The following is a 26,638-nucleotide window of genomic DNA, read 5'->3' as shown; positions in this document are numbered from 1 at the left end:
ACATATTCATGACAAGATTTTGGCAAGAATTGTTTAGGTTGGTTGGGACAAAGTTAATGTTGAGTACTAGTTACCACTCGTAGACTAATGAGAAGATTGAGATAGTCAGCAAATGGTTGGAGGGCTATTTGAGAAACTATGTCTCAGATCAACATAAAGCTTGGATAAAGCAGTTTCACTTGGGAGAGCATTGTTATAACACCACTTAGAACATGTTGATTGGGATTACTCCCTTCATAACCCTATATGGGTACGATGCACCAACTTTTGTAGATTGGGTGTTTGGAGACAAAAGACAACCTATAGTTAAGGACTGGATTTAGGAGATTCAAAACATAATGCGACTCCTCAAAGAAAATTTGTAGATGGCTCAGAATCAATAAAAGATTTATGCATATCGACATCAAGTGGATAGTAGTTGTGTGGTAGGGTACCTTCAATATCTTCGTCTACAACCCCACTGGCAATCATCACTTAAAAGGAAGGGGGCAAGAAATTGAAACCAAGATTCTATGGACCCTACAAGATTATGAGGCATATAAGAGAGGTGGACTATGAGGTAGAGCTTCCAAAGCGATGAAAAATACATAATGTCTTCCACACTTTATGCCCCAAGAAATCTGTAGGATAACACATTGTCACTTCTACTAAGCTTCCACAATTGGACGGAGAAGGGGAGTTGATTTTGTTTCCAGAATAAATTTTGGAGGTAAGGCAACGAAAACTAAGAAACAAGACCATTAAAAAATAGTTGGTCAAATGGAAACATTTGCTTGTTGAAGATGCCACTTGGGAAGGAGAACAAGTGCTCCAACATCTTAGACTGAATTTTCTTTAGGAAAAGCAATATTGGGCAAGAATGACTATAATGTCCTCATCTGCTTCAAAGACATAAGGCGGTGATTCCACTAGCCTAACTATAATCTCATAATCTAAGATGGGAAAATTAATCAATGCAACACAATTCGCATAGTAGAAAACCTTATTAAAGTTAAAGGGGGAAAGAGGAATCATGGGTCCTATGCTAAAGAAAAGTCACTTTTAAATTATAAAGTGAGAAAACCCACTAAAATGACTATTAAAATAAAAGATAAAAATGTGGCAAAAGATTCAAGCGAGCTATAGAAAAGGGATAATGAGGAAACTCTCCTCATTCTTGCATTTGTTCACTTAAAAAATAGAATTTTGGAGAGCTTTAAAGAAAGTGACTATGGTTTTTGTAAACCCTCATTTTGGTAGCTGGTTTTGGTGTTTAAACTATACACCCAAGCTAGTGTGCGAGCTAAGTCATTCAGGTTCCAACAGTGCGCTTCATCGTTGAAGAAAGAGACATTGGCAAAAAAGAGTAAATCAAAGATGCTATCAATTGATTTTATTATATGATTTTAGTATTTTATATTTCTTATGTAGGTTGAGCTCACATCTTCCAAGATGTCTAGTTCTATCAATCCTGTCATTTTTTAGAGGGCCAAGTTATGAGAAAAGGGAGGCCAAGTTCACAATAAAGGAGGTCGAGTTCATTTGTGTGTAATTGGCCATGTCTAATAACAAAGAGGTTGAGTTTAGTATCCCTCTTGTTGGCCAGATTTATTTATCAGAGTTTTGCAAATTTGGTTAGCAAGTTTTGTATCCCTATTATCTACTGGCTGCATATATTCATTTGAAGGGGTCACGCACTCGCCATAGTTGGCCGAGTTGTTGTTAAGTGTTGTCTACATTTCTTAGGCTGAGTTCACTCACCTATTTGAGGCCATGTTCCCTTGCTTTGGAGTTGAGTTTGTGTTGTTGCTTGGAGACAAATATTTATGGGTTTTATCATTCATCTACAACCAAGTGTTAACTGACAGATTGTTGATATTCCTTGTCATATTCCTCTAATATTGCTACAACAAGCTTTGATTAGTGCTATGTACCATTTTTTAGTACAATATAGATTATACATTGATGTTTGGAAGTATCTTTTTGACATTTTTTGGTACATTTGTTTGAATAAAATACAAGAAAAGTGCACCTATAGCCACATGCATACACACTATTTGACAAAATACCACAATGACAAACTCAAACAAAACTTAGAAATTTTAGTGGTACTTTCGAGATATTCTAAGGGGTGTCTTACACAAGGATCAATTATATCTCAATTGTGTATAGCCTTGTTCTTCTCTCCTTTATTGTTTTAAGATTCCTTACATTTCCATTTCTATTCTTCTATATATGGAATTATTGCAGCTTTCAAGAACTTGTGTACATTTTGTGTTTCAAATGTGATTTTTGGGTTGTATGAAATATTTATACAATGGACAGAGCATACCTAAAGGATTCAGAGTTAGTTTCTACTCTATATAATAAAGTTGATTATTAAAATCATTAAAGAAGTGTTTGTTAGTTGAATTCACATATTGTGCTCAGCTCCACCACTTGTTTATTGTTGGTTTCATTTTCCATGCCCAACAACTCGCCCTTTCTTCGTCACAAGCCAACAAAGGTTTCCTTACTCTGTTTTGCCTAAGACTTATGTCTTTCTCTTTTCTTACACCTTTCACTTTAAGGTATTGTGCTCTTCTCTTTGAAAATCTATGCCCAATGGATAAGCATTTGGTTTGGAGATTTACCTTATTTATTCCAGTGATGTGCCATGTCACCTCCAACCCTTTTTATCTTGTTCTTTCACCACTTTAATTATGGCATTTTGAGCTTCATGTTGTAAGTTGATGTTTTTTGACAGCGAGCAATCAACTTCTATATGCTCTGAGGAATACCCAATTTGGTCCAAGGGCTAGCTTATGACCAAAAGTAGGCTTGCAAATGTTTGGCATAGTTCCTAAGTAGCCAAGAACATCGCAAGGAACAAATAGTTTTTAATTTTGTCACTATTGTATGCATTTCAAGATCAAACCTAAAAGAGGGCCCCTAATGCCCACAACATTGAATTTTCATGCCAAAAGCTAGCAAAATGTTTGGTGCACTGTATAGCAACAAAGAATTTTTTAGGGATGCAACTTCACCAATTTGCTATTTTGGGACATTTTCATATATATATATATATATATATATATATATATATAATATTTCCCACAAAATTACCAATTTTAATAGTAAATTATAAGTTTTTTTATTGAATATTCATCTACATGATTTTTCAAATGTGAATAGTCGCATGTAAATACCATACATAAGAATAAGCATAATATTTAAATCCTTACTAAATACTTTATATAACAATGTATTATATATCACTCTCAAACGTTTCTAAAAGTTTAATACTAATGTATACTTTTCTTTTACCTTTCTTATACCATTTACATGCAAAATTTACATGCAAAAACATTCTTTCAATCAACATAGAAATATAGATGTTGAGACAGTTTCTAAATAACGAGGACACGTTATGATAAGAATAAACAACATCCATTTAGTATCGTAAACATGACATATTAATCTGGATAGCGATTACAATTTAAATTATCCCCCTTCCTTGAAAGAGGTATGGAAATTCATAGAAATTTCTACTAATTATAAACGTCCATTTCAAGAAAACGGAAACAAGTGAAATACAACTGGCCATGACAACTCAGAGACGCTTCAAGCTTTTAAATTGTTTTGCAGGATGCGTATTTGAATATTACCCCCATACAAACCATAAAATTGCACTAGTTTGAACACTAGACAGAACCCATATGAATTTATTATCCATTTATCTCATCCAAAAAAAAGAAGTCAAAAGGAAAATACTTAGTCATTAAGATACAAATCGCTTGAAAAATGGGGCTTAATGATGTTTAGGTTTGCAAAGCCAAAGTCCTTGGACTTGCTGGCAGTTAATAGCATGTCATTGCGCCTCTTCATTTGTTAAGATTCGGTCATTAACATACAAAAACCAACATTTTAAAAAGTGGTGCTTAAAGACATTTAATTTGCAAAACCGGAGTTCTTAGAATTGCTGGCAGTCAACAGAAAGTCATTTCGTTCCACTATTTGTTAAGATTCAAATCAAGTTAAAATAGTGACCATGCATGTAAATTTTCATTCCTGAAAAACATTACTAGTGATCAATTCACTGTGTACAAACAGTTAATAGAGGATAGATCTTCCACATGCAGTCTACTATGTTTCCCTCCGCATGATATTCGTACACCAGTTCAGCTTGTATTGAAAACATCCAGATTCCAGCTACCCTGACGGCTCTTCTTTGCTTAACTCCAGCAATCAGAAAATAAGCTCTCTGCACATCATTTCATTGATCAACTAAACAGCTGGTGATGACATAACTTTTGCTGCATGCTTGTTGGAGTACTAGCTTCACTTTGAAATGCATGTAGTTAGAATGGTGAATATATGAAAGCCTCCAATCATATGGTCATCTCTGTTTTTAAAACTGCCGATTGCATTAGGAGGAAATAGCTAGGATAATTCTTTCTCATAGATTGGATAGTCTCTGCCAGGCTGAACTGAAGATAAATGTTTCTTTTCCATTTAGACTTGGAAAAAAGGGATTGCATCATGAATGGTGTTTTGATTTCTTTAACACCTCCTTAAGGACATGAGCAATTCTCTCTGTCATATGGTGTTCCATGAAGCGTTCTTTTACTCTTTCATAGCCTCTTCTCCCCATTGTTAACCTACGTTCAACATGAGAAGACAGATTCACTATGTTCTTTGCGAGTGGTGTTACACCCTCTTTGCCAACAGCATGCAAAAGACCTGTTGAACCATTGACAACAATTTCCATCGTACCTCCAGCTGCTGTGCCCTGTTAACAAGATTTACTATATGGTTAATAACATATTTTCCAGAAAAAAACTGCCATATTACTTAAAAATCACTAGTAGTAAAATAAACAACGTTATTCTCCCTGCCAACCCTGGCCCAAAAAGCAAGTGGATCTGACTGAATCACGTGGCTAGAACCCTTTTCAATTTCTAAGAGTACGGATCCCGGCAGAGGTTTGCATTTTGGATTTTCTATTCTATCCAAAAATATATAAACTGTGATTCTCTACTAAGAAAATTTATGGTTGGGACCTTCTAAGGAAAATGAACAAGATCCGCAGAGCAACATGAAGTTTGAAGGCAATAAAAATAAATGCAGTAAAAAAGCAAATATCAAATAACTTTAAAGACATACATGTACTTACCATGCACGTCATTCAGAAAATAAGGATAGATTTAGATCAGTGTTTTAAAATTCGGCTGGACCGAATTGGACTTGGCCGAGCCGATTGAGCCGGACCCCTGCCGGGCCGGCTTGGTAGAAAAACCAGTTCGGTGGCCGGTTTGTTACCAAATCGACTGCGCCGGCAGAACCGATCCCGACCCCTGCCCTACTTGTTAAGGTGTTGCGGTTGGCAGATGGGGAAAGATTGACTATGGGCTTCATTTATGAGGCCATGGATCAAGCAAAGGAGCAAATAAAGGCAACATACAAGAATAGAGTGGCTAGTACTGGTGCTTAGTGATGATTTACAATTTACTTTTGTTGTAGAGGCCATTTAGAGCCTCCTTGGTTATGTGTTTTTGTTTTGATCTGTATATCATGTATGTATTGGACAGTGCACTGGTTGCCATTTTGATATAATGGATATATTCATGAGCATACTTTGATCATATGTTGTCTTCTCTCTATATTCTAATGCTTTGTGTTTGGAAACATGAATGAAAATCTTTAAATTTATGTTTCTCATAAAAAATATATATATTTAATGTATTTTTTACAATGACTGAGTCATTGAAATCAAACTGGCCGAGTTGATACGGAGTCGGAGTCGGAGTCAGAGTCGAAGTCGACCCTCCGCTGGTTCAGAACCTGAGTTTTAAAACATTGATTTAGATATCGGTAAGTATATATGCTTCCGCTAACCACCCTAACTATTTTCTTTTTCTTGTTTGCAAGTTTCTGTGGTGGTTAGAATTTGAAGAAATAGCTTCCAGAGTCTTATCCACAGTGAACATTTTTAATCGACATTTTGAGTCCATACTATGACCCATCATCACGATGAATGATTATGAGAAAGAGATAATTGGCAAATTCAAATCAATGCAATCTGGTTTTATGCAGGGCATTTAGCATGCAAGTAGTACAGTAGGAAAATTGAAACTCGGATTGCAAAATGGATTGTGACCTTATAGTTGAACAACCTGATTCCTTAATCTATTGGCAACTCTGATATGGTAGTGGTTACTCTCCTTGCACTACTTAAATTACTCATTCATTTGCAAGCAACGTTGGCTCATATTGTGTAGTAATGGCCACTATCTTCGTAATCATTTCTAAAGATCAATGTTCCAACAGGGTTTCTGTGAGACACAAAACACCAATATGTGAGGCAATTGTGTGTAGAATTTTGTAAGTGTAAAGGTGTTTTATTATTGAATAGAATCTGAATGGTGGTTTACATCCCTTTGGACGGTGTGCCTAAAAAGGCATTGACTAGTCACAAGAGTTGATTGGTCATGCCTATTGACCTTTCATTTATATAATTAATTTGTATTAATGATAATTGACTAATTAATTAATTAATTAATTATTACATTATTTTTTTATGAATTATTCATTCATAACATTGCCACCCCCTTTAGAGATGCTTTGTCCTCAAAGCATAACCAGAAGGGGTTCCTCTAGTTGAACATGTTGCTATGGAGTGGCATCTTTGCATTGATTGGCGAAGTCTTCATGAGTATTTGTACCTTCCTTGGAACTAGGAATGTTAACACCATATAATTTATAATGTCATCCTTGCTAGTTAAACTCCATGAATTGTTCTTCAAGGTTTGTAGTATAGCTTTCTAGTTGTATTAACCATTCTGCACCTAGAATTACATCTGTTTCTTTGAGTTGTAGGGCAAACAAATCTGTTTGTAGCTCTAGTTCTTGTATCTGGATTGAAACCTTATGGCATTCTCCTATTTCTTTGAACTTTTACCCAATAGCGACAGACATGGTCAGGTCCTTGATTGGGCATATACAAAGATCAAGTTGTTTAGCAAGATCAATGTTTATACAATTGTAAGTACTGCCAAAATCTACAAGTATATTGACATTTTTGCCTCTTATGAGTCCTTTAAGCTTTAGGGTTTTAGAGTGTAATCTCCTCATCATGTTTGTTGGTGGTGTAGTAAGCTTAATGCTCCTTCTTGGACACTGGTTTCTCTTCTTTTGGAGGTGTGGTGGAGCATAATTTGCAGTTGCTTTTTGTTCTTGATCTTTTGGAGAGTTGCTATTTTCATCATGGTTTTTCCAGTCACATGAAATTGCAGCTAATGATGGTTCCTTAGAATTTGAATCTTCACTATGTGATAATGATTTCTTCATCATGTTCTTGTACTTCAACTTGCTTCCCATCTACTATTTTATAGTAGCGTAAGGATGCGTCTTCACATTTATGTCTTGGCGTCCAGTTTTCTCCACATTTGCGACAATTATTTTTCTTTTTTATCTTTTTTCTGACTCATTACTTTAAGTGTCTGATTCCTTCTCGACTTCATAAGTATATAACTTCTTGTTAAGGCATCTGTGTCCTGAAGTCCATTTGTCCCCACAGTACCTACATTTGTTTGTTTTTTTTTTTTTTTCTGAGTATTGTTGTTGGTCTTCTTTTTCCTTGAATGACGACATTGTGAACTTATGTTTTTGCTCAATAATCTTTGCAGCATGTCTAGATTTTTCGATAGTTTTAGGTTTGTATATTTTTAATTCTACACGGATATATTCTAAGTCCACATCTGTACATTTTTAGCAATTCTTCATCCGTAAATCCTCTTTGTCTTATCGCTAATATCGCATTCGTCGATGTATTCGCTTACTAAGCCTTTTTTCTTGAGATGAATCAATTTTTCGTAGATATCATCTTCTTCTTCGTCATGAAATCTTTTTAGTAAGGCATCCACACAATTTTTCCAAATAATTGAACGAGCTTCACATTTGTTGGACCACCATAGGAACCAATCATATGCCCTAGCTTTGAAGTTGTTGGATGAAGTCATGATCTTTTCTTGTTCACCAATTGGTGGGTTTGACCCAAAAATGACCTCCATTTTATTGACCCAGAGAATAGCGCCTCTATGATCTTTACCATCGTACTTAGGTAATTCTCTTTTAATTCGTTGGTAGTCTTTTTTTGGAAATTTTGTATAGTACTGACTCCTGCAAAGTGTATTTATGGCATTTGCGGACTTTCATGATTTGGAAAATCTTCACCTTCTGGAGTCTTGGGACCTTGTGTTGGTTCTTGAGTAATTAAAGGATTAACAATGGATTCCCATTAACTGGGTCTGTATGCCTAGCAACATTCTCTCAATGTTATTTACTTTTTTAATATAGTTTGTCATTCCTTCTTGAGTCGCAAGTAGCCTATTTTGACCCTCTCCTAATTCTTCCTGCTTCTTTCCAACATTAACGAGGCGTCATCGTACTTTATCAAGTTTTTCTTGAACTTTTTTTGAATTGGCATTGTCATTGTTCCCCATTTTGTTTCTCTTTTTCTTGGCGGAACCAAATTTTTTTTAATAACAATTTTTTTAATTAAATAATTAAAATAATAATAATAATAGTTTATTATTATTATTATTATTATATATACTTTAAATTATATAAATATTATATAACTTATAATGATAATTGTAATTATGAACCACAATGATGGGGACAAGGCAAAAGTCTATGTCAATTTGGAAAATATGGAAACCAATAGGGTCACGACAGTGGCTGCCGAAATAAGGCAGCGGGGAATGGCGATCGGGAGAATCAGATGACTGGGAGCAGAACAGTCGGCCACCAGAAAAGGAATCAGTAGAATTGTTTGGCAAATTGGGTGGAGGATTGACGGTAATAGCACAACGAACTGGCGGAGAATGTTCGGATGGAACACACAGTGGAATGGTCATGAGAAGCACAGTCGAACGATCGATAGAACAACGACTGAGGAGACAGTGGATGAGTAGTCTAAATACACGGTGAAACAATGTCAACGGATGGTCAGAAACAAGTACAAGGAACACGATTCAAAGACGGAGTTGTCAAGGGACGATGCGACGTTGAACAAGGACGACGCTACAGTGCTGATGAGGTTGGTTTGGAAGATAACACAAACGCACAATGACGCTGTGGTGTAACTGAGACAACAAAGGGAAACAAACCAGACAAGACACAGAACAACGACAGGGAGCTGAAGATAGGCACACAGAGGGCAGACGAATTGGTGAGTGATTTTGGCAGAGTAATGAACGATCGTTTGGCGGTACATGAGTTGAACAATAGACTTGAGAGAAACAGAAGCGGATTGTGAACGAATTGTGGGAAGCAGATTGTGAACGAATTATGGCAGATGTCATTGAGAATCGAACTGCTCTAATACCACTGTGAGAGACAAAATGCCAATATGTGAAGTAATTGCGTGTAGAATTTTGTAAGTGTAATAGTAATTGTATTATTGAATAGAATCTGAATGGTGGTTTACATCCCCTCAGACAGTGTGCCTAAATAGGCATTATGTTATGAACTTAAAATCATAACAATTAAATAAAATATTAAAATATTATTTGAATAAATAAATTACTAATTATAATCAATTAATTAGCAAATAATTAGTTAAATAAAGAGACATCTATGGCCTCCCATCCGCAGCCTGCTCTACAGTTTCCGTTGTCTGCAAATCCATCTGTGTAGATCAGCGTGGAGAAGCATCTGAAGACCGCAATTCTGGAATAGCCGACCACGAATTCCGCTGTCTGCATTCTGTCTGCGTGGTTCAGCATCTTCCACAGAGTGGTTGTTAATTTGCGGTTGTTGTGTCTTCCACTCAGATTCGCTGGTGCAATCTGTCCCATGACCACAGTACATAATTTGAGAAAGCCATACATAAGACGAGAGACGGGCACCAGCGCGGATGATCGGGAAGGATGAATACATAAGGCATGCAGGTGCCATGAAGGTGGTAGGCAGGCTGGGTTTGTTCCAATTTCTAAATAGTGTGTTTTCTGGATTTCCCCCTGCTTTCATTGGCAAGGAAAGAGAAGTAAGCGTAGGGTTGGACCTACCAGTGCCAGGTTCTTTGCCGCTACTCAATCCAGGTAGGTTTCGATCCACTAGATGGAGGTATTCGATCCAAGAGTCGATCCAGATGGCAATGAAAGAGTAAATGCCAGGTGTTGAGGCACTCGATCACAGGAATAGCTGGGCTGGGATACTCAACTGGGCCACTTGGCATTTCTGCGCAGAGATACCATCACACTAGGGTCAACCGTAGGGACCGGGCAACATGATCGTTCAGCGGAGTGAGTTAATTAAAGTTATAGAACACATACGTATATAATATATAATCACATAAAAATTATATATATAAAGTTATATACAATAAAGTCATATAACACATACCAATGTTTGGTCTCAACAGACGTTAACCATCATCATCAACATCATAACATATAATCAGATAAAAATTATATATGTACGTAATTGTAATTTAATTAATTATATCTTTTAATTAATTAATTAAAAATAAATAAATAAATAATGGGTCTTCAAAAAATAAATCGGAACAAAATGACAAGCGACAACAATGACGGTATGAAAAAGATCCAAGAGGACATCAACAAGCTAAATAAATGCCTGGATAGCGTCGAGAAGTCAGTTAGTAAGCAGGACCAGATGGCCAACAATATATCTTACTTAAAAAACTTGATGAGCCGGTGTTTCGGAGAGACTGATCCACCTTCAGCTACACAGAGTCCCAAGACTCCAGAAGGGGAGACTTCTCTAGAGCATGACTTCCTGAGGCGTGAGAAGCAACAAATACCCCAAATTCACTTCGAAGGAAGCCAATATTATACTCATTCTTCCGGAAGGAACCATCTTAAAATCAAAAATGAATTACCGAAGTATGATGGTAAGAACTTTAAAGGCGCCATCATATGGGTGAATAAGATGGATGCAATTTTTTTAGCAAACCCTCCGCTTGGCGAACAAGAAAAAGTCGTGACTGCATCCAACTACTTAGAAGCAGAAGCGTATGATTGGTTTTTGTGGTGGTCGTCTAAATGCACAGGTTGCTCGTTCAATTGGCAAAACCTTAAAAACGCTCTGTTAAAAAGGTTTCATGACGAGGAGGAGGATGATGTCTACGAGAGATTTGTTCACCTGAAGCAAAAAGGATCAATGAGTGAATACACTCACGAATGGGAAGTATTAGCAGTAAGGCAAAGAGGGTTTTCAGATGAGGAGTTGCTAAAAATGTATCGTTGTGGCCTTAAAGATTACATTCGCGAAGAATTAAAATTGCATAAACCAAAAAATATTGAGGAGGCCAGACATGCAGCCATAATTATCGAGCGAAAATATAAACTTCACAAACCATCGTATGTCAATAACAACAGGACTAACAACTATTCCAAGGGAAAGGCAGGTAAACCCTTGTCAGAAAATACTAGTAAGTACGTTCCACCACCATTACGAAGTGAAAGGAAACAACAATCTAATGTCGAAAGAAAAAAGGATAGAAAATGTTGGAAGTGCGGAGACAAGTATTATGCAAGGCACAAATGCGCAACACAAAAATTGTACAACTGTGAAGCTAAACAAGAAGAGGAATCCTTAAAAGACAGCTCTGACGAAGAGGACAATGAAGAAAATGCAAACCCTAGTCCAAAATTAGAAGACAATATGCCACGAATTTCCATAGCAACCATCACAGGGATAGCTCAACCACAAACACTGAAGCTTAAAGGTTACATCAAGAAGAAAAGCGTTATTGTTATGGTGGACTCAAGAAGTAAGCACAACTTTGTAGATGTCAATGTTGCAAAAAGATTGAACATCTTTGCTTACTCGGTAGCAGACTTAAAAGTTATGGTAGCAGATGAAAAGCAGTTGGCAAGTGCCATAAATTTAAGTTGCAATTAAGCAACTATGCAATGGAGTCCAGTTTTTATACGGTTTCCCTAGGAGGAGTAGATGTTGTTTTAGATGTACAATGGTTAAGAACACTAGGCACATATTCAGCAAATCACATAAAACAATTCATTAGATTCAAATGGGATGGACGGAAATATCAGTTGTTCGGGTTTCAAGCACCACCAACACAAGTCATCTCTGCTCAACAAATGAAGAAGCTTATTTGCAAGGGGGCACCAGCATTTTTTGCACAATGTCAGCACTTGGAATTATTATCGACAGAAGGGACTCATCAAACATCAGAGATTTCATCCTTGATCCAAAGATACGAGAAGGTTTTCCAAGATCTACCAATGAAGCTACCTCCAGAAAGGAAAATTGAACACATTATCGAAGTCAAACCTGACTCAACTCTAGTTAATGTTAAGCCATATCGTTATCCCCATCACCACAAGACAGAAATAGAACACTTAATTCAAGACCTGCTGAAGCATGGAATCATTACGAAGAGTAGAAGTCCATACGCTGCACTCGTAGTATTAGTCAGAAAGAAGGACAGATCTTTCCGATTATGTATAGATTACAGAGGCTTAAACAAAATCACTATTAAACATAAGTTTCCGATTTCGTTCATTGATGAAATGTTAGATGAATTACACGGTGCAGAATATTTTTCCAAGTTAGATCTAAGATCAAGCTACTACCAAATATGAGTAAGGTTAGAAGACATCGAAAAGACATCATTCAAGACTCATGAAGGGCATTACGAGTTCAAGGTCATGTCATTTGGATTACAAATGCACCAGCCACCTTCCAAGCAACCATGAATGAACTTTTTCACCCTTATCTTAGGAAGTTCGTATTAGTTTTCTTCGATGATATTTTAGTCTACAGTAAGACATGGAAAGAACATCTCAAACATCTAGAAGTGTTGTCTGTTTTGGAAAAGAACCAATTTTATGCCAAGGTATCAAAATGTACATTTGGGTAGAAGGAAGTTGAATACCTATTATATCAAGGGAAGGAGTCCAAGTGGATCCCAACAAAATCAAGGCAATCAAAGAATGGCCCAAACCATAGAACATATCTAACTTGAGGGGATTTTTGGGTTTAACAGGGTATTATAGAAGGTTTATAAAAAACTACGCACATCTGACAGCACCCTTGACAAATTTGTTAAAAAAAAATGCTTTTAAGTGGGATGACCAAGCAGACAAGTGTTTTGAGAAATTAAAGGAAGTGATGTCAATCACACCAGTACTAGCAACTCCTGACTTCTCCAAACCATTCATAGTCGAATGTGATGCTTCTGGGTTTGGAATTGGAGCTGTATTGATGCAGGACAACCACCCTATAGCATTTGAGAGCAAGAAACTTAATAAACAAGAAGGCTTAAAATCAACATACCAAAAGGAGATGCTCGCCATCATACACGCTCTGACGAAATGGCACCAGTATTTGCTTGGAAGTAAATTTTCAATCCGAACAAACCACAACAGTCTTCAATTCTTACTTCAACAAAAGACATTATCAACAGAACAATAGAAGTGGATGGAGAAGTTGTCAGCTTTTGATTTAGAAATATTACACAAGAAGGGAAAGGAGAATGTCATAGCTGATGCACTCTCATGTAAAGATGACGATCACACAACATGTGTCGCCATGATAGTTGTTCCGGAATGGTTGGATGAAATATGAGCCGAATATGCCAAGGATAAGGATTGTGACTCCATGATTAACAATATCAGTCAGTATACCAACTTTGAGTGGAAAAATGACATCTTATGGTACAAGGCGAGAATTTACCTAACACCCACATCCAAATTTAAGGTGAAAATACTAAAGGAGTCTCAGAATTCACTAGCAGTCGGACATGTCAGATTCTACAAGACTTACTACGTCCAACAGTCATTCTACTGGAAGGGTATGAACAAGGAAATTCAGAAGTATGTTGCAGAATGTGATATTTGTCAAAGAAACAAGAGCGAAAATGTTCCAACTCCAGGATTGCTACATCCACTACACATTCCAAATCAGAAATGGAAGGAGATTTCGATGGATTTTATTGAAGGACTATCTGCATTTGACGAAAAGGATAAAATATTTGTCGTAGTTGACAGGCTCAATAAATATGCCCACTTTATGGCTATTAAAAACACAGACACAACCAAACAAATCACTAACGTGTTTTGTAAAAACATTTACAAACTACACAGGTTTCCTAAGGTCATAGTCAGCGATAGAGATGTAAGGTTTAAAGGGAAATTTTGGAAGGTTTTATGCCATCAAGCAGGAATATCCCTGAATATGAGTTCGGACTATCACCCCCAAACAGATGGGCAAACAGAAATCATTAATAAATGCTTGGAAACATATCTTCGTTGTTTTGTTACTGATAAACAAAACAAATGGACACGGTGGCTACACCTGGCAGAAAGGTGGTATAATACCGCATACCACACGTCAACTAAGATGACACCCTTCCAACCCTTATATGGTTACAAGCCACCCAGGTGGAAGGACTTTGCACTCCTTCATTATACGGTACCAGCAGTTAAAGACCACTTAGGAGAAAGTCAAAGGATCATCAACTTACTAGAAGAAAATCTAACCATGGCCCGTAATAGAATGAAACAACAAGTCGACCAACACCGTTCTGAAAGAGTTCGAGGAGAGAGATTGGGTCTTCGTTAGACTCCAACCTTATAAGCAACTATCACTAAAACAACAAGGGAAGAATAAATTGTCACCTAAATATTATGGACCGTACCAGATAATCAAAAAGATAAGTAGTGTAGCTTATGGGTTAAAGTTACCGAACAACTGCCGAATCCATAATACCTTTCACGTATCAAGTCTCAAAAGAGTATTAGGGCAAAACCAAATAGCACAAACAGAAATACCAAAGACCGATGAAGAAGGAAGAATAGTCCTTGAACCTGAAGGTATACTCGCTACCCGCGAAAAAGTTTTAGGATCTAAGACAATAAAGGAATACCTCATTAAATGGAAGAAGTTACGAGAGGAAGATTCGTCTTGGGAATCAGAACGTTTTGTGCATCAACACCCAGGCCTACCTATGCTTTGAGGACAAAGCATCTTAAGGGGAAGGCAATGTTATGAACTTAAAATCATAACAATTAAATAAAATATTAAAATATTATTTAAATAAATAAATTATTAATTATAATCAATTAATTAGCAAATAATTAGTTAAATGAAGAGACATCAGTCCTCAAGGGACATGTCTTTCTGATTAGGCATGGCCAGCCAACTCCTATTTAAGGAGCACCACCTCAGCGTTGTAATTATCATTCAATATATATATATAAACACATTACACACAGAATTTACCTGGTGTTTTATTATCAGTCTACAGTAAATTAGAATTAAATTTCTAACACATTGACTAGTCACGAGGGTTGATTGGTCATGCCTTTTGACCTTTCATTTACATAATTAATTTTTATTAATATTAATTAACTAATTAATTAATTAATTATTATATTATTATTATATTAATTTTTTATATTCATAACATTTTCAAGGTGGGGGGATGCGGAAATGGAAAGTGCATCCAGGGGACGTGGAAACACTTAAATTTTAAGAAACATGATGGGAAACATTGGGTTCACCTTGTCCCAAATCGTTAAAAACAAACTAAAATTAAATATATGAAAAACAATTTTGGACCCATCATCAAGATGAATGAGTATGAGAAAGAGATAATGGTTTTTCCCATTTTTATTATCTGAGATAGCCTAAGTCACCTGACACGGGGATTCAAGATTCGTAGGATTCGGGGATTCGAGTGTCGGATTCAAACACGTTGACCCCCCGAACAAGACACGTAGGATTTGTTATATATTATATTATATATATATATATATATATATATATATATATATATATATATATATATATATATATTAAAAATTAGATATTTCTTACACAAATTCTAATTAATGATACAAATTCATTGATTTCAAACATAGATATTCATCTATAGCATGCATAGTACATACAAAATTCAAATACATGTCAGTGGTCACATAAATCATGATTCATAATTCATAAATGAAAGACAACTTACAACTACAAGATAGTAAGATAAAGACACTGAAAACTGTAGTTTTCTCATTAAGTCATCAAATCAAAATGTGTTACATAGGTAGTGTTGCTGCAATGCCAATGGCAAGTATAAATAGAAAATATAAAACAACTACAGGTATACGAGCCTCAAGGCAATAGGTGGTCATCAATCCTCAGAGTCATCATCAGAATCAACATCAATGTCCTCATCATCATGGTCACCACTGCTCTCCTCTACATCCTCCTCCTCCCCTGTATCCATAGTCGCCTCTGCAACTGCTGGTGTGGAGGATGACCCCTCTAAGTCATCAAATCTAACAGGCTCTAGCACTGGATCATTGAGATCCATGTTGGCCAATGCCAACTCAACACTGGATCATTGAGATCCATGTTGGCCAATGCCAACTCAACACTTTGTCCAGACCCATATCATCAAGAAAGACATCCCACATCTTTGTCTTTCCCCTCAACCACTCTTCCCTCTACCTGTAAATAAGACGAAGGTTGGTGTGCACATACACCATTGTCTCTGCCCTGGACTGCTCAAGCCTACTCTTCTTCACACTATACAAATTCCCATATGTGCTCCAATTCCTCTCACAACTAGAGGATGAAGTCACCTGAGAGAGGAGCTTCATGGCTAACTGCTGAAGAGGAGGGCTTGTTACCCCATGATTTGCCCACCAAGAATAGGGCTTCTTAGCCCCCTTGTCTCTAATCACATCATATCCCGCAAATCGACCAGTGCCAGTGGAAAACTCTGCGAAGGCATCCTCCACCTCATCAAGCAATGCTCTATCCTGAAAAACTCGCCTGAATGCATCTTTCCTCCTCTGTGAGATTTCACCATCCATGTGAGGAGGGAATCTGCGGGAAGGTCTACCATTCAGCCACTCATGGTTGTAGTATTTTGGGTTCAATGAGTGAGCCAAACAATGTAAAGGCGTACAATTCTTATCCCATCTGCTGACAATAATATCCTGTATCATATCACAGAAGGCCTTTGGTGATGTCTCATACTCGGGGCACTCACTCTGTAGAATAATGTTCCTCACAGACTCAATCATGGAATCCCATCCCTCATAAACCTCTCCTAGGATGGGTTTGTCTGTATCTGCAAATCGAAGCAAAGAAATGATAGGGTCCATGATCCGAATAATTAGATCTACCCTCTCCCACCAAGCATCATATAGCACTGTGTCCTTCACTCTTTTAGAGGCTCAGGGTACCTGATCTGTCTTTTTCCAAAAAGACCAAAACTCAGAAATAACCATGGACCCAAGAGCGGTCTTGACCTCCCTCAACCTCTTCAACATCATGAATGAAGAGGCAAACCGTGTATCAGCAATCTTCAACAATGATAGATTGGTGTAATCCTTGTAGATAGTGAGGGCATTTGTATGATTTTGCACAAAGTTACGGATATGTCGTGCATCCTAAATAATGTTACCAATCCAAAGCACATCAGAAGCAATGGATTTCAGTGCTAAGTTCAATGAATGGACAATGCAAGGTGTCCAAAACACTTGTGGATATTTAGCTTCCACAATCATGCCAGCAGCCTTGCAAACAGATGCATTCTCTGTAATGATTTGCACACAAGAATCAACACCTACATCTTCAATAACTTTAATTAACTCACCAATAAATTGTGCATCCTTTTATTCTCCAAGTGTATCCATTGCTTTCAAGAAAACTGGACCATTCAAGGAAGACACCATGAAGTTGATGATTGGGTGTCGTGATGGATCTATCCATCCATCAGAAACAATGCTAACCCTAGATGTTGGCCATGATGCTACAATAGGCTCAAGCATTTTTTGCACCTCTTTTTTTCCTTCGTCAACAATGTGGTTCTCAACTTCTCTGACCCAAGAGGCACATACCCTAATGGAGCCCCTTGAGTTAGAACTCGGCACATCTCAATAAATAGAGGTGAGCGTGCAACATTAAATGATATGAAGTTTTGATAGAAGAAGAAGGCAATGGTGAGATAAAGCTCTTCCCGTCTCCCTTTTTGGAAAATCTTGTCCATTGGACCAGGTGCAATTGCTCTTCTTTTTGTTGCTTGTCCCCCAACAGAAGTAAAACTCTCAAATGGAAATTTGGTGGTGCCTTTCCTCAAAAGTGGAAGGGAGTCTTCATTTTTGGGTTTTCTTGATTTTGAAGCCACATTTTCCATACCAACAGTGGACTCCTTTTCCATTTCTTTCCTCTTTTGTAAAGGAACAGCTTTACAAGATCCAATCCCACAATCCGGTAAAGCCAACAAATGGCCTTTCACACGGAAATATGTGCTTTTGAAAGCAATGTGACAAAAGTTGCATCTCCATTGCACATTGCCTCCTCCCTTCCCCTTAGTGCTTGTCCCATCCTCTCTTGTGAAATATTTCCACAAGGGATATTTTTCAATGTTGTCTTTAGGTCCTCCTCTTCCCTCAACATTACTCGCAGCAGACTCTGATGATATTGGGGGAGGAGGGGCATCTCCAATGGAGACATTCTTGCCCTTCCTTTGCCCCCTAACTGCTGCCTTTGATTGAGCCATGAATACTGTAAAAAAAACGAACAAAACATGCACAAATTTGTAAACAAAAAATCATATACAAACTGTTGTAATAGAATAAGAAATGCAAAAAAATGGAGCTAAAATGCACTTACCTGGTGCTTGAATCTCTGTGCCGAACACTCTACGCCCTTAGCTCCTTGCTCCAAACCCTTATCTCCTTGCCCATGGCTCATACAATGCAAAGTGAAATGACAAACTGCGTGAAGCAATAAAGGAAATGCGTCTTTTTTAACCCGCGGGAGTCTGTTTTTTGGGATACAAATCCTAGAATCGGGATTCGTGTAGGTTGTGCGGGATTCGTACAGGATTTGTATGAATCCTATTCAGACTCGTCGAATCCTGTTCTGGGATTCGAATTCCCATCGAATCGTATCTGATTCGCGGGATTCGGATTCCCCGGGCTGTTTCAACGAATCCAGTTACTTAGGAGATAGCAAATTCAGATCAGTGCAATCTGGTTTTATATTGAGCATTTAGCATGCAAGTAGCATAGTAGAAAAATTGAAACTCGGATTACAAAATGGATTGTCACATTATAGTTGAACAACCTAATTTCTTAATCTATTGGCAACTCTGTTATGGTAGTGGTTACTCTCCTTGCACTGCTTAAATTACTCGTTCATTTGCAGGGAACGTTGGCCCATATTGTGTAGTAATGGCCACTGTCTTCATAATCATTTCTACAGATCAATGTTCCACCAAGTTTCCAAGGTGGGGGGATGCAAGAATGGGAAGTGCATCCAGAGGATATGTGAAGACACCTAAATTTTAAGAAACGTGATAGGAAACATTGGGTTCACCTTGTCCAAAATCCTTTAAAAAGAAAAAATTTAAATCTATGAAAAACAATGACAAGACAAACATGAGCAATGAGAGCGTCAAATCTAAGTTGCACTAAAACGGATACGGGAATGGATATAGATACAAGGTTCGAAACGAATACGACCAATTTTCAAAAAATCCATATACGATACAAGGAAATGACACACATACACACACATATATATGACAAAAAAAAAATTAATATTATCATTTACCTTTTAGAATCTAGATTCTATATTACATAATCATCATCATGAATTCAACATAAACAAATCATCATCATCAATTCAGCATAAACGTTGTCATCATCATTAATGATTATTATAACGTTCAACATATCAAGTTTATGTTTTCAATTTTGGTCATCAACATCATCACCAAAATTAATAATGCACACAAAGTACAAATTACAAAATAAACTATGATTGATAGTCTACTATCATATGACATATTATGCTATTCAATGTTCATTGTTGAAAAATTTAAAACATCATCATAAATTACATTTACATATCATCATATATGTTTTCATCCATGTAATTAAGATCCACATCAACATTTGAATGCTCTCCAGGAGAGGGCGAGCCCCTCAATGTCACATGGTTTGGGTTTGAGTTTAAGTTCAACAAAGATAAAGTTCGATTCGAATTCGAATTTTTCTATGACGTTCGGATAAGGTTTGCTATTAAATTCATCCATATCAATGTTGCGAACATCGGTGTTGGGATAAAAGGGTCCAAAAAACCAAAAAATCGAAAAAATCAGTAAAAAATGGCAAACATCGCTAGGCCAAAAAATCGTGATTTTGTGATAAAATCAAGATGTTATTGGGATGTTCACAACACTAGTCCATATACATATTTTGAAATTCATAAAATATATATATAGATATATATATATATATATATATATATATATATATATATATATATATATATTGTAATGTTCCTATACAAAAAATTAAGTGATAAACAAAACAAGCAAACAGTCTAGCAATCAGAAAAACGAAATTCACATCAAGCACCCATGAAAACGCTGGAAATAGAGAACTGCTAAGCCATTTTATTAATTCTTCAAGGGAAAATACAATGACAAAGTAGAATGTTGCACCTGGGCTTGTCTCTAAGGACAAGCGTGACAAAACCCATATGAGCAAATGCTCATCTGAAGGTTGCCCCAACTGTTGCACCAAAATTGATCTGCGCTACTGAGAAACTTCATTCTCTGTTGAAATAGAAGAGTTGGAATCACTACTTCCCGTGCTCAAAAAATTATAAGATTTCAGCTCCTTCCTTCTTAGCCAAAACCCACCAAAACCCAGGAAGGGTTTGGTCTGGTTCAGACTTCTGAAATTCGACCCCCAAGGAGCCCAACCTCAGCTGCAACTGCAAAACTCGGCCTGCTGGAATGAAGCTGTAAAACCTCCTGGAAACTGCCCCAAATCACTGAGATGATCCCTCCTATGAATCTCCTTCCTTCCCAGTGATTCTGGGTTGTAGCTCTTCCCCTCAAGACCCACGAATTGCTTGAACTGGCTCTCTGCGCTATCCTCCAAGACCGGAACTCGAATTGTCTGTTTGTTGTCCTCTCCTGCCCCAAAACTCCTCCTGAATGTTGACCCAATGATGTCCTTCAGATCCCCTAGCTTCTCTGGCTAATAGCTGGCCCAAGGTACCTCTTTCCTTTACTGTGTATTCTCAATCGTTGGCCCAGAAATATGCACTTCCTAAAGATAATTGAATGAATGTGGCACTCCAAGTCCCCTAAAGGTAAGGTTGAATCTCTCGCTTGAGAGATTCATGGCTGAACAACCAGTTGACTCGGCTAAGCAGCTCCAGCAAACAGTGAAGTAAAATTCGATATACAAGAGTGAATGAATCCCCAAGTGAGAGGCTCATTCACCTTATGACTTCGTGGGCCTTCCTTTGCCTCATGTGGGCCCCTCCAACAGCTATACGAATTCCCTCCATGCAACTCGAATTGCCTAGTGCGAATTCCCACATGGGTGGCCCCCACCTTCCACTAGCAAACTAATGTGGCCGTAATTTCTCCTAAGTCCCTAAGTCGAAACTGCTTGGGTCCTTTTCCTTGGAAAAATTATGCAAAATTGTTTAGAGATAAGCCTATTTCAAATGCTTTTGGGAAGGGACATTACAATCCTCCCCCCCAAATGTTGCTTGCCCTCAAGCAACTTCAGAGCTGGGTGCTCCAAAATGTGCTCACCCTCCCAGGTGGCATCCTCATACGGCAAGTTCTTCCAGCGTACCAAGAACTCCCTAATGATCCTTCTCTTCAGCTTCCTCTGTCTCCTCTCCAAAATGGCCTCAAGCTCCAAAACCAAGTGGCCCTCATCATCCAATGGGGTTAACTCTACTATTGCTATCACCTATTGCCCCAACACCTTTTTAAGGCATGAGACATGGAATATATTGTGAATCCTGCTCCCCGAAGGCAGCTCTAGCTCATAGGCCACCTCCCCAACTCGCTTGACCACCCTGTAGTGCCCATAAAAATCGGGTTGTAGCTTCTCTGCGACCTTCTACTTCAACGTGGATTGCATGTACAGCTGTAACTAGAGGTACACCAAATCCCCCTCCTCGAAATGTCTCTCGATCCAGTGTCAATCTGCGTACACCTGTTGGTTCTGTGTTGTCACTAAGTTATCCTTGAGAGCCTTGAGGATGTCTTGCCTCTCTTGGGTCCAAGATTTGGCCTTTGGGGCTTGGCTGTCTCCAAAAACAACATCAGCAAAAGATAATGCAACATAACCATACAAGGCACGGAAAGGAGTCATATCGATGGACATGTGGTGGGCGGTGTTGTAGCAACGCCCAAATGCAGCCACCAGATCCAATCCCTCTGCTCCCTAGTCATGTAATTCCTCAAGTACCCTTCCAGCCACTAATTAACTCACTTTGTCTGGTCGTCTGTCTGGGGGTGGTAACTCGTGCTAGGGGTGATCTCGGTACCAACCAACCTGAAAACCTCCTGCCAAAAGCCTCCCATGAACCTACTATCCCTGTCACTCACAATGTTCTTAGGAAGCCCGTGTAACTTGAAGATCTCCCTAAAGAACAACTTTGCGAACTGTGAGGCTAAATATCTGGTAGGGATCGCGAAAAAGTGGGCATACTTGGTCAACTAGTCAACCACTACATAAATGCAGTCCTTGCCCTGTACGGTGGGGAGCCCCGTGATGAAATCCATGGAGATACTTTCGCATTTCCCCTCAGAGATGGGAAGCGGCTGTAACAATCCTACAGGGTGAATCAACTCCTCCTTGTTCCTCTTACATGCCTCACACTCTTGTACGTGCTTCAGCACGTCCCCCTTGAGGCCCTTCCATGTGAAGCACTCCCTGACTGCCATGTGTGTTTTCCTAAACCCCTAATGCCCTGACAATGGCGAGTCATGTGCTTCCTGGAGCACTCTCTCCCTCAACTACGAGCTAGGTACCAAAAATATGCACCCCTTGTAGATGACCTCATCCATCACCTGGTAGCGCTCATCTGCGTGGGTACCCTCCAGAATCTCGCATGCCCTCCTGTCCTTGGAATACTCCACCAATAATTGGGCCTTCCAATCATGGCAGATGCTCATGAGTGATAGGCCTGTGGGTCTCCGTGATAGAGCATTAGCCACCACATTGTGCTTTCCCCGCACATACTCTATGTCGAAGTCATAGGCCTGCACCTTGCTGACCCATCTCTGTTGTCTGTTGTTGAGGCCCTGCTGCCCCATGAAGTGATGAAGACTGTTGTGATCAGTCTTCACCCGAAACCTGTTACCCACCAAATATTGTCGAAACTTGGCCAATGCATGCATGATGGTCAGCGTCTCTTTGTCATATATAGAATATGACCACTCATGGGGTAAGAGCTTCCGACTCACGAAAGCAATGCGGTGCCCATCCTGAGGTAGTACTGCTCCAACTCCCTCCCCAGATGCATCACACTCCACGGTGAAGGGTTGGGAAAAGTCCGGAAGTGCTAAAACTGGACAACTTCTCATCACCTCCTTGAGGCGATCAAAAGTTGTCTGTGCCCCATCTGTCCATGCGAAAGCCCCTCTCTTGGTCAAATCTGTCAAGGGAGCTACCAACTGTGAAAACCCCTTGACGAACTTCCGCTAGTAAGTGCAGATGCCCAAGAAGCCCCTCAACGCTATCACATCTCTGGGTACTGGCCAATCACGATAGCTCGTATCTTCTCCTCATGGACCTTCACCCCATCTGCACCAATGATATGCCCTAAGTAGAGCATCTCTGTTAGGCCAAACTCACACTTGGACAATTTGGCATAAAATTGTTGCTCCTCCAAAATCTTCAACACCTCCTCCAAGTGCTGGAGATGCTCCTCCCAAGTCCTGCTGTAAATCAAGATATCGTCGAAGAAAACCAACACAAATCTCCTCAACTGCCTCCGGAACAAATGGTTCATACAAGATTGAAAAGTAACTGGGGCGTTGGTCAACCCAAATGGCATGACCAAGAACTCGAAATGCCCATAATGGCACCGAAAAGCTGTATTGGGGATGTCCTGACCCCTCACCTTGATCTGGTGGTACCCTGAACATAGATCTATCTTAGAGAAGTACTTGGCTCCTCTAAGCTCATCCATCAATTCATCGATGCAGGGGATGGGGTACTTGTTCTTCAGTGTTTTTGTATTGAGGGCCCGATAGTCAATGCACATGCACAAGGTTCCATCCTTCTTCTTCACCAACACTACTGAAGAAGCAAAAGGACTAGAACTTAGCCTGATATGGCCCAATGCCAACAACTTTATGATGGCCCTCTCAATCCCATCCTTATAAGCGTTAGGATGCCTATAAGGGGTAGTGATCACCATTTGCACACCTGTCTCCAACTCAATGGTGTGCTCGAATCCCTTGTCTGGCAGTTGCCCCACCCTGGTGGAATATACCCAAACATCACTGCATACCTATCTAACAAGGCCTGTATGTCTAGAGGTGGTGGTTGGGCCTATCCTCCAACCTCTGAAACCCTCAACTCCACTACCCATGCTATGTCCCCATGTCACAGATCTGCCTCCATCCTATGCGCTGAGACTGCTTAGGGTGGATATGAATGCATGACTCTAAGGACCACTGATTTTCCATCTGGCCCGGTGAACTCCATCTCTAGTTTCTTCCAATCAATAATGACTCGCCCAAGGGAGTACAACCACTCGACACCCATCACCATGTCGGTGTCTGGCACATCGACCACAAAGAAATGGTCTGTCATAGAGTAGTTCTCCATAACTACTGTCAAAGCAGGCACATACTGAATGCACTGCATGGTAGGTCACCTAGTACCAAGACTGAAAAGCCCTCAAACTCGGTTGTGGTGAGGCCCCTCCTCTGAACCAACTAGGCATCTGTGAAGTTGTGGGCAGCCCCACTGTCAACTAAGACCGACACCCGCTTCCCTTGTATAGTGCCTTTGATCCTCAATGTCAAGAATTTGGGGACCCCACATAAAGAAGCAAGGACTCCCCCGGATGGGGCAAAGGATGCCCCTCCCTGTGGAGGTGGTGGTGGTGGTCCCCTATCTTCCAGACTCTCACCATCTCCCATACCACACTCCTGCTCCATCCCATCCTCCTAGTCACTGTCTGAAAAGACCTCAATATAATTTGTTTTGCCAGCAGTGAACCAATGGCCTTGTGCCTAGGGCTCCCAACAAGTGAAGCACAACTTCATCCTCCTAAGGTCCTTTCGTGTCTCATCATCCAGTTGCCCCCATCCCTGGGTGGTTCTCTGAGGTGGGGGTCTAGTGTCATGCCCCTTCTCAGGCAAAGGGGTCCGTGCAGGGAAAGGTGGTCTGGCCTTGGGGATGGCCCCCTACAAATCTCTAGTGCAATAACTGCCTCCTGCAACGTGGAGGGTCTGCGTGACTTCACCAGTCCACGCAGGGGCTCAAGTAAGCCCTCTATGAAGATATATACCCTCCGAGCATCTGAAAGGACCGGGACCATCACTGAAACTCACGGACACTCCGAAATATACTGGTTTGGGTTGCCTATCTGGCGAAGTTGGGTTAGCTCCCTAAAATGGGCCTCTGAATCCCTCTGAACAAAGCATTCCACCACCCTCTAGATGAAATCCTCATATGAAGCCACATTGTCATGCCCTAGGGTGGCCAAACCATGAAACCACCAGTCATGGGCTTCCCCCTCCATGTGCAGTGTGGCCATCTTGATGGCTTCCAAATCTGTCATCTGGTTGAGCTGGAAATATGTATCCATCTTCTCAACCCAAGCCCGAGCAATGCACTTGGTAGTGCCATCGAATGTAGGGAAGTACATCCTCCCTATGGTCCTCTACAACTCATAGCTCTGAATGCCCTGTCCTCCATAGCCCTTGCTCTTCTCATTTTGTTTGAGCTTGCAGAAATCTCGAAAAGAGAGTACTTCCCTTAAGTCTGCACTAATAGATTGCCACTCTTTGAAGTGTTCTCCCATCTGTGAGGGGTCTTCAACCCCGGCTGGTTCGATCTGTGCCACAGGCACAAAAGAGGGCAGTGTGGCTCGAGTTGGCCCATTCGCTGATGGGGGTTGTGTTGCCGGTGAAGTGTGATTGAATTGCTGAGAGGCTCTAGAAGTTTCCCCAAACAAGAATCCCCTAGGAGTGGTTCTCTCCCATTTCTGCATTTTTATCTCCTCTAGCATCTCTTTCTGGCCCTTTGCTAAATCATTCAAAGCCTTCAAGAGGTTGTCAAAAGCCATCTTCCCCCTACTCTTGGGCTCTACCATATCTTCCTCTGCTACCACTACTTCCCCCCTGTCCTTCTTGTCTAGAGTGATTTCCAGCTCTCTTTCTCTGCTTCGGTACCTCTGCCTCTTGTATGTAATGTTTTGCTGGTCCCCTTCTCTCATAGAAGAAAATCCCCACAGCTAAGCTAAGACCTAGGATCTGATACCACTGTAATGTTCCTAAACAAGAAATTAAGTGATAAACAAAGCAAGAAAATAGTCCAACAATCAAAACAACGAAATTCATATCAAGCACCCATGAAAATGCCAGAAATAGAGAACTTCTGAGCCATTTTATTAATTCTTCAAGGGAAAATACAATGACAAAATTGAATGGTGCACCTGGGCTTGTCTCTAAGGACAAGCGTGACAAAACCCAAGTGAGAAAATGTTGATCTGAAGGTTGCCCTAACTGTTGCACCAAAACTAATATGTGTTTCCCAGAAATTGCATTGTCTGCTGAAATTGAAGGGTTGGAATCACTGTTTCTCATGCTATGAAAATTACAAGATTT

General features: G+C 39.5%; 1 protein-coding gene across 2 annotated transcripts in view; it reads right to left on the bottom strand.

Moving 5' to 3' along the window:
• Positions 1 to 3,719: 3,719 nt before the first annotated feature.
• Positions 3,720 to 26,638, bottom strand: part of LOC149180461 (uncharacterized) — a 355,125-nt gene continuing 332,206 nt past the window's right edge. For both annotated transcript variants that reach the window (XM_089416133.1, XM_089416134.1), the window contains one exon: positions 3,720 to 4,750. In XM_089416133.1, coding sequence (XP_089272259.1) covers positions 4,499 to 4,750 — 252 coding nt within the window. In that variant the 3' untranslated portion in view covers positions 3,720 to 4,498. The remainder of the gene's footprint in view (positions 4,751 to 26,638) is intronic.

The sequence above is a fragment of the Pinus tabuliformis genome, chromosome 3_2, assembly GCF_031772625.1.
Source record: "Pinus tabuliformis cultivar Carrire ecotype Pingquan chromosome 3_2, CPIR1, whole genome shotgun sequence".
NCBI classification, from domain to species: Eukaryota; Viridiplantae; Streptophyta; class Pinopsida; order Pinales; family Pinaceae; genus Pinus; species Pinus tabuliformis.
This window is presented reverse-complemented; position numbering and strand designations above follow the sequence as displayed.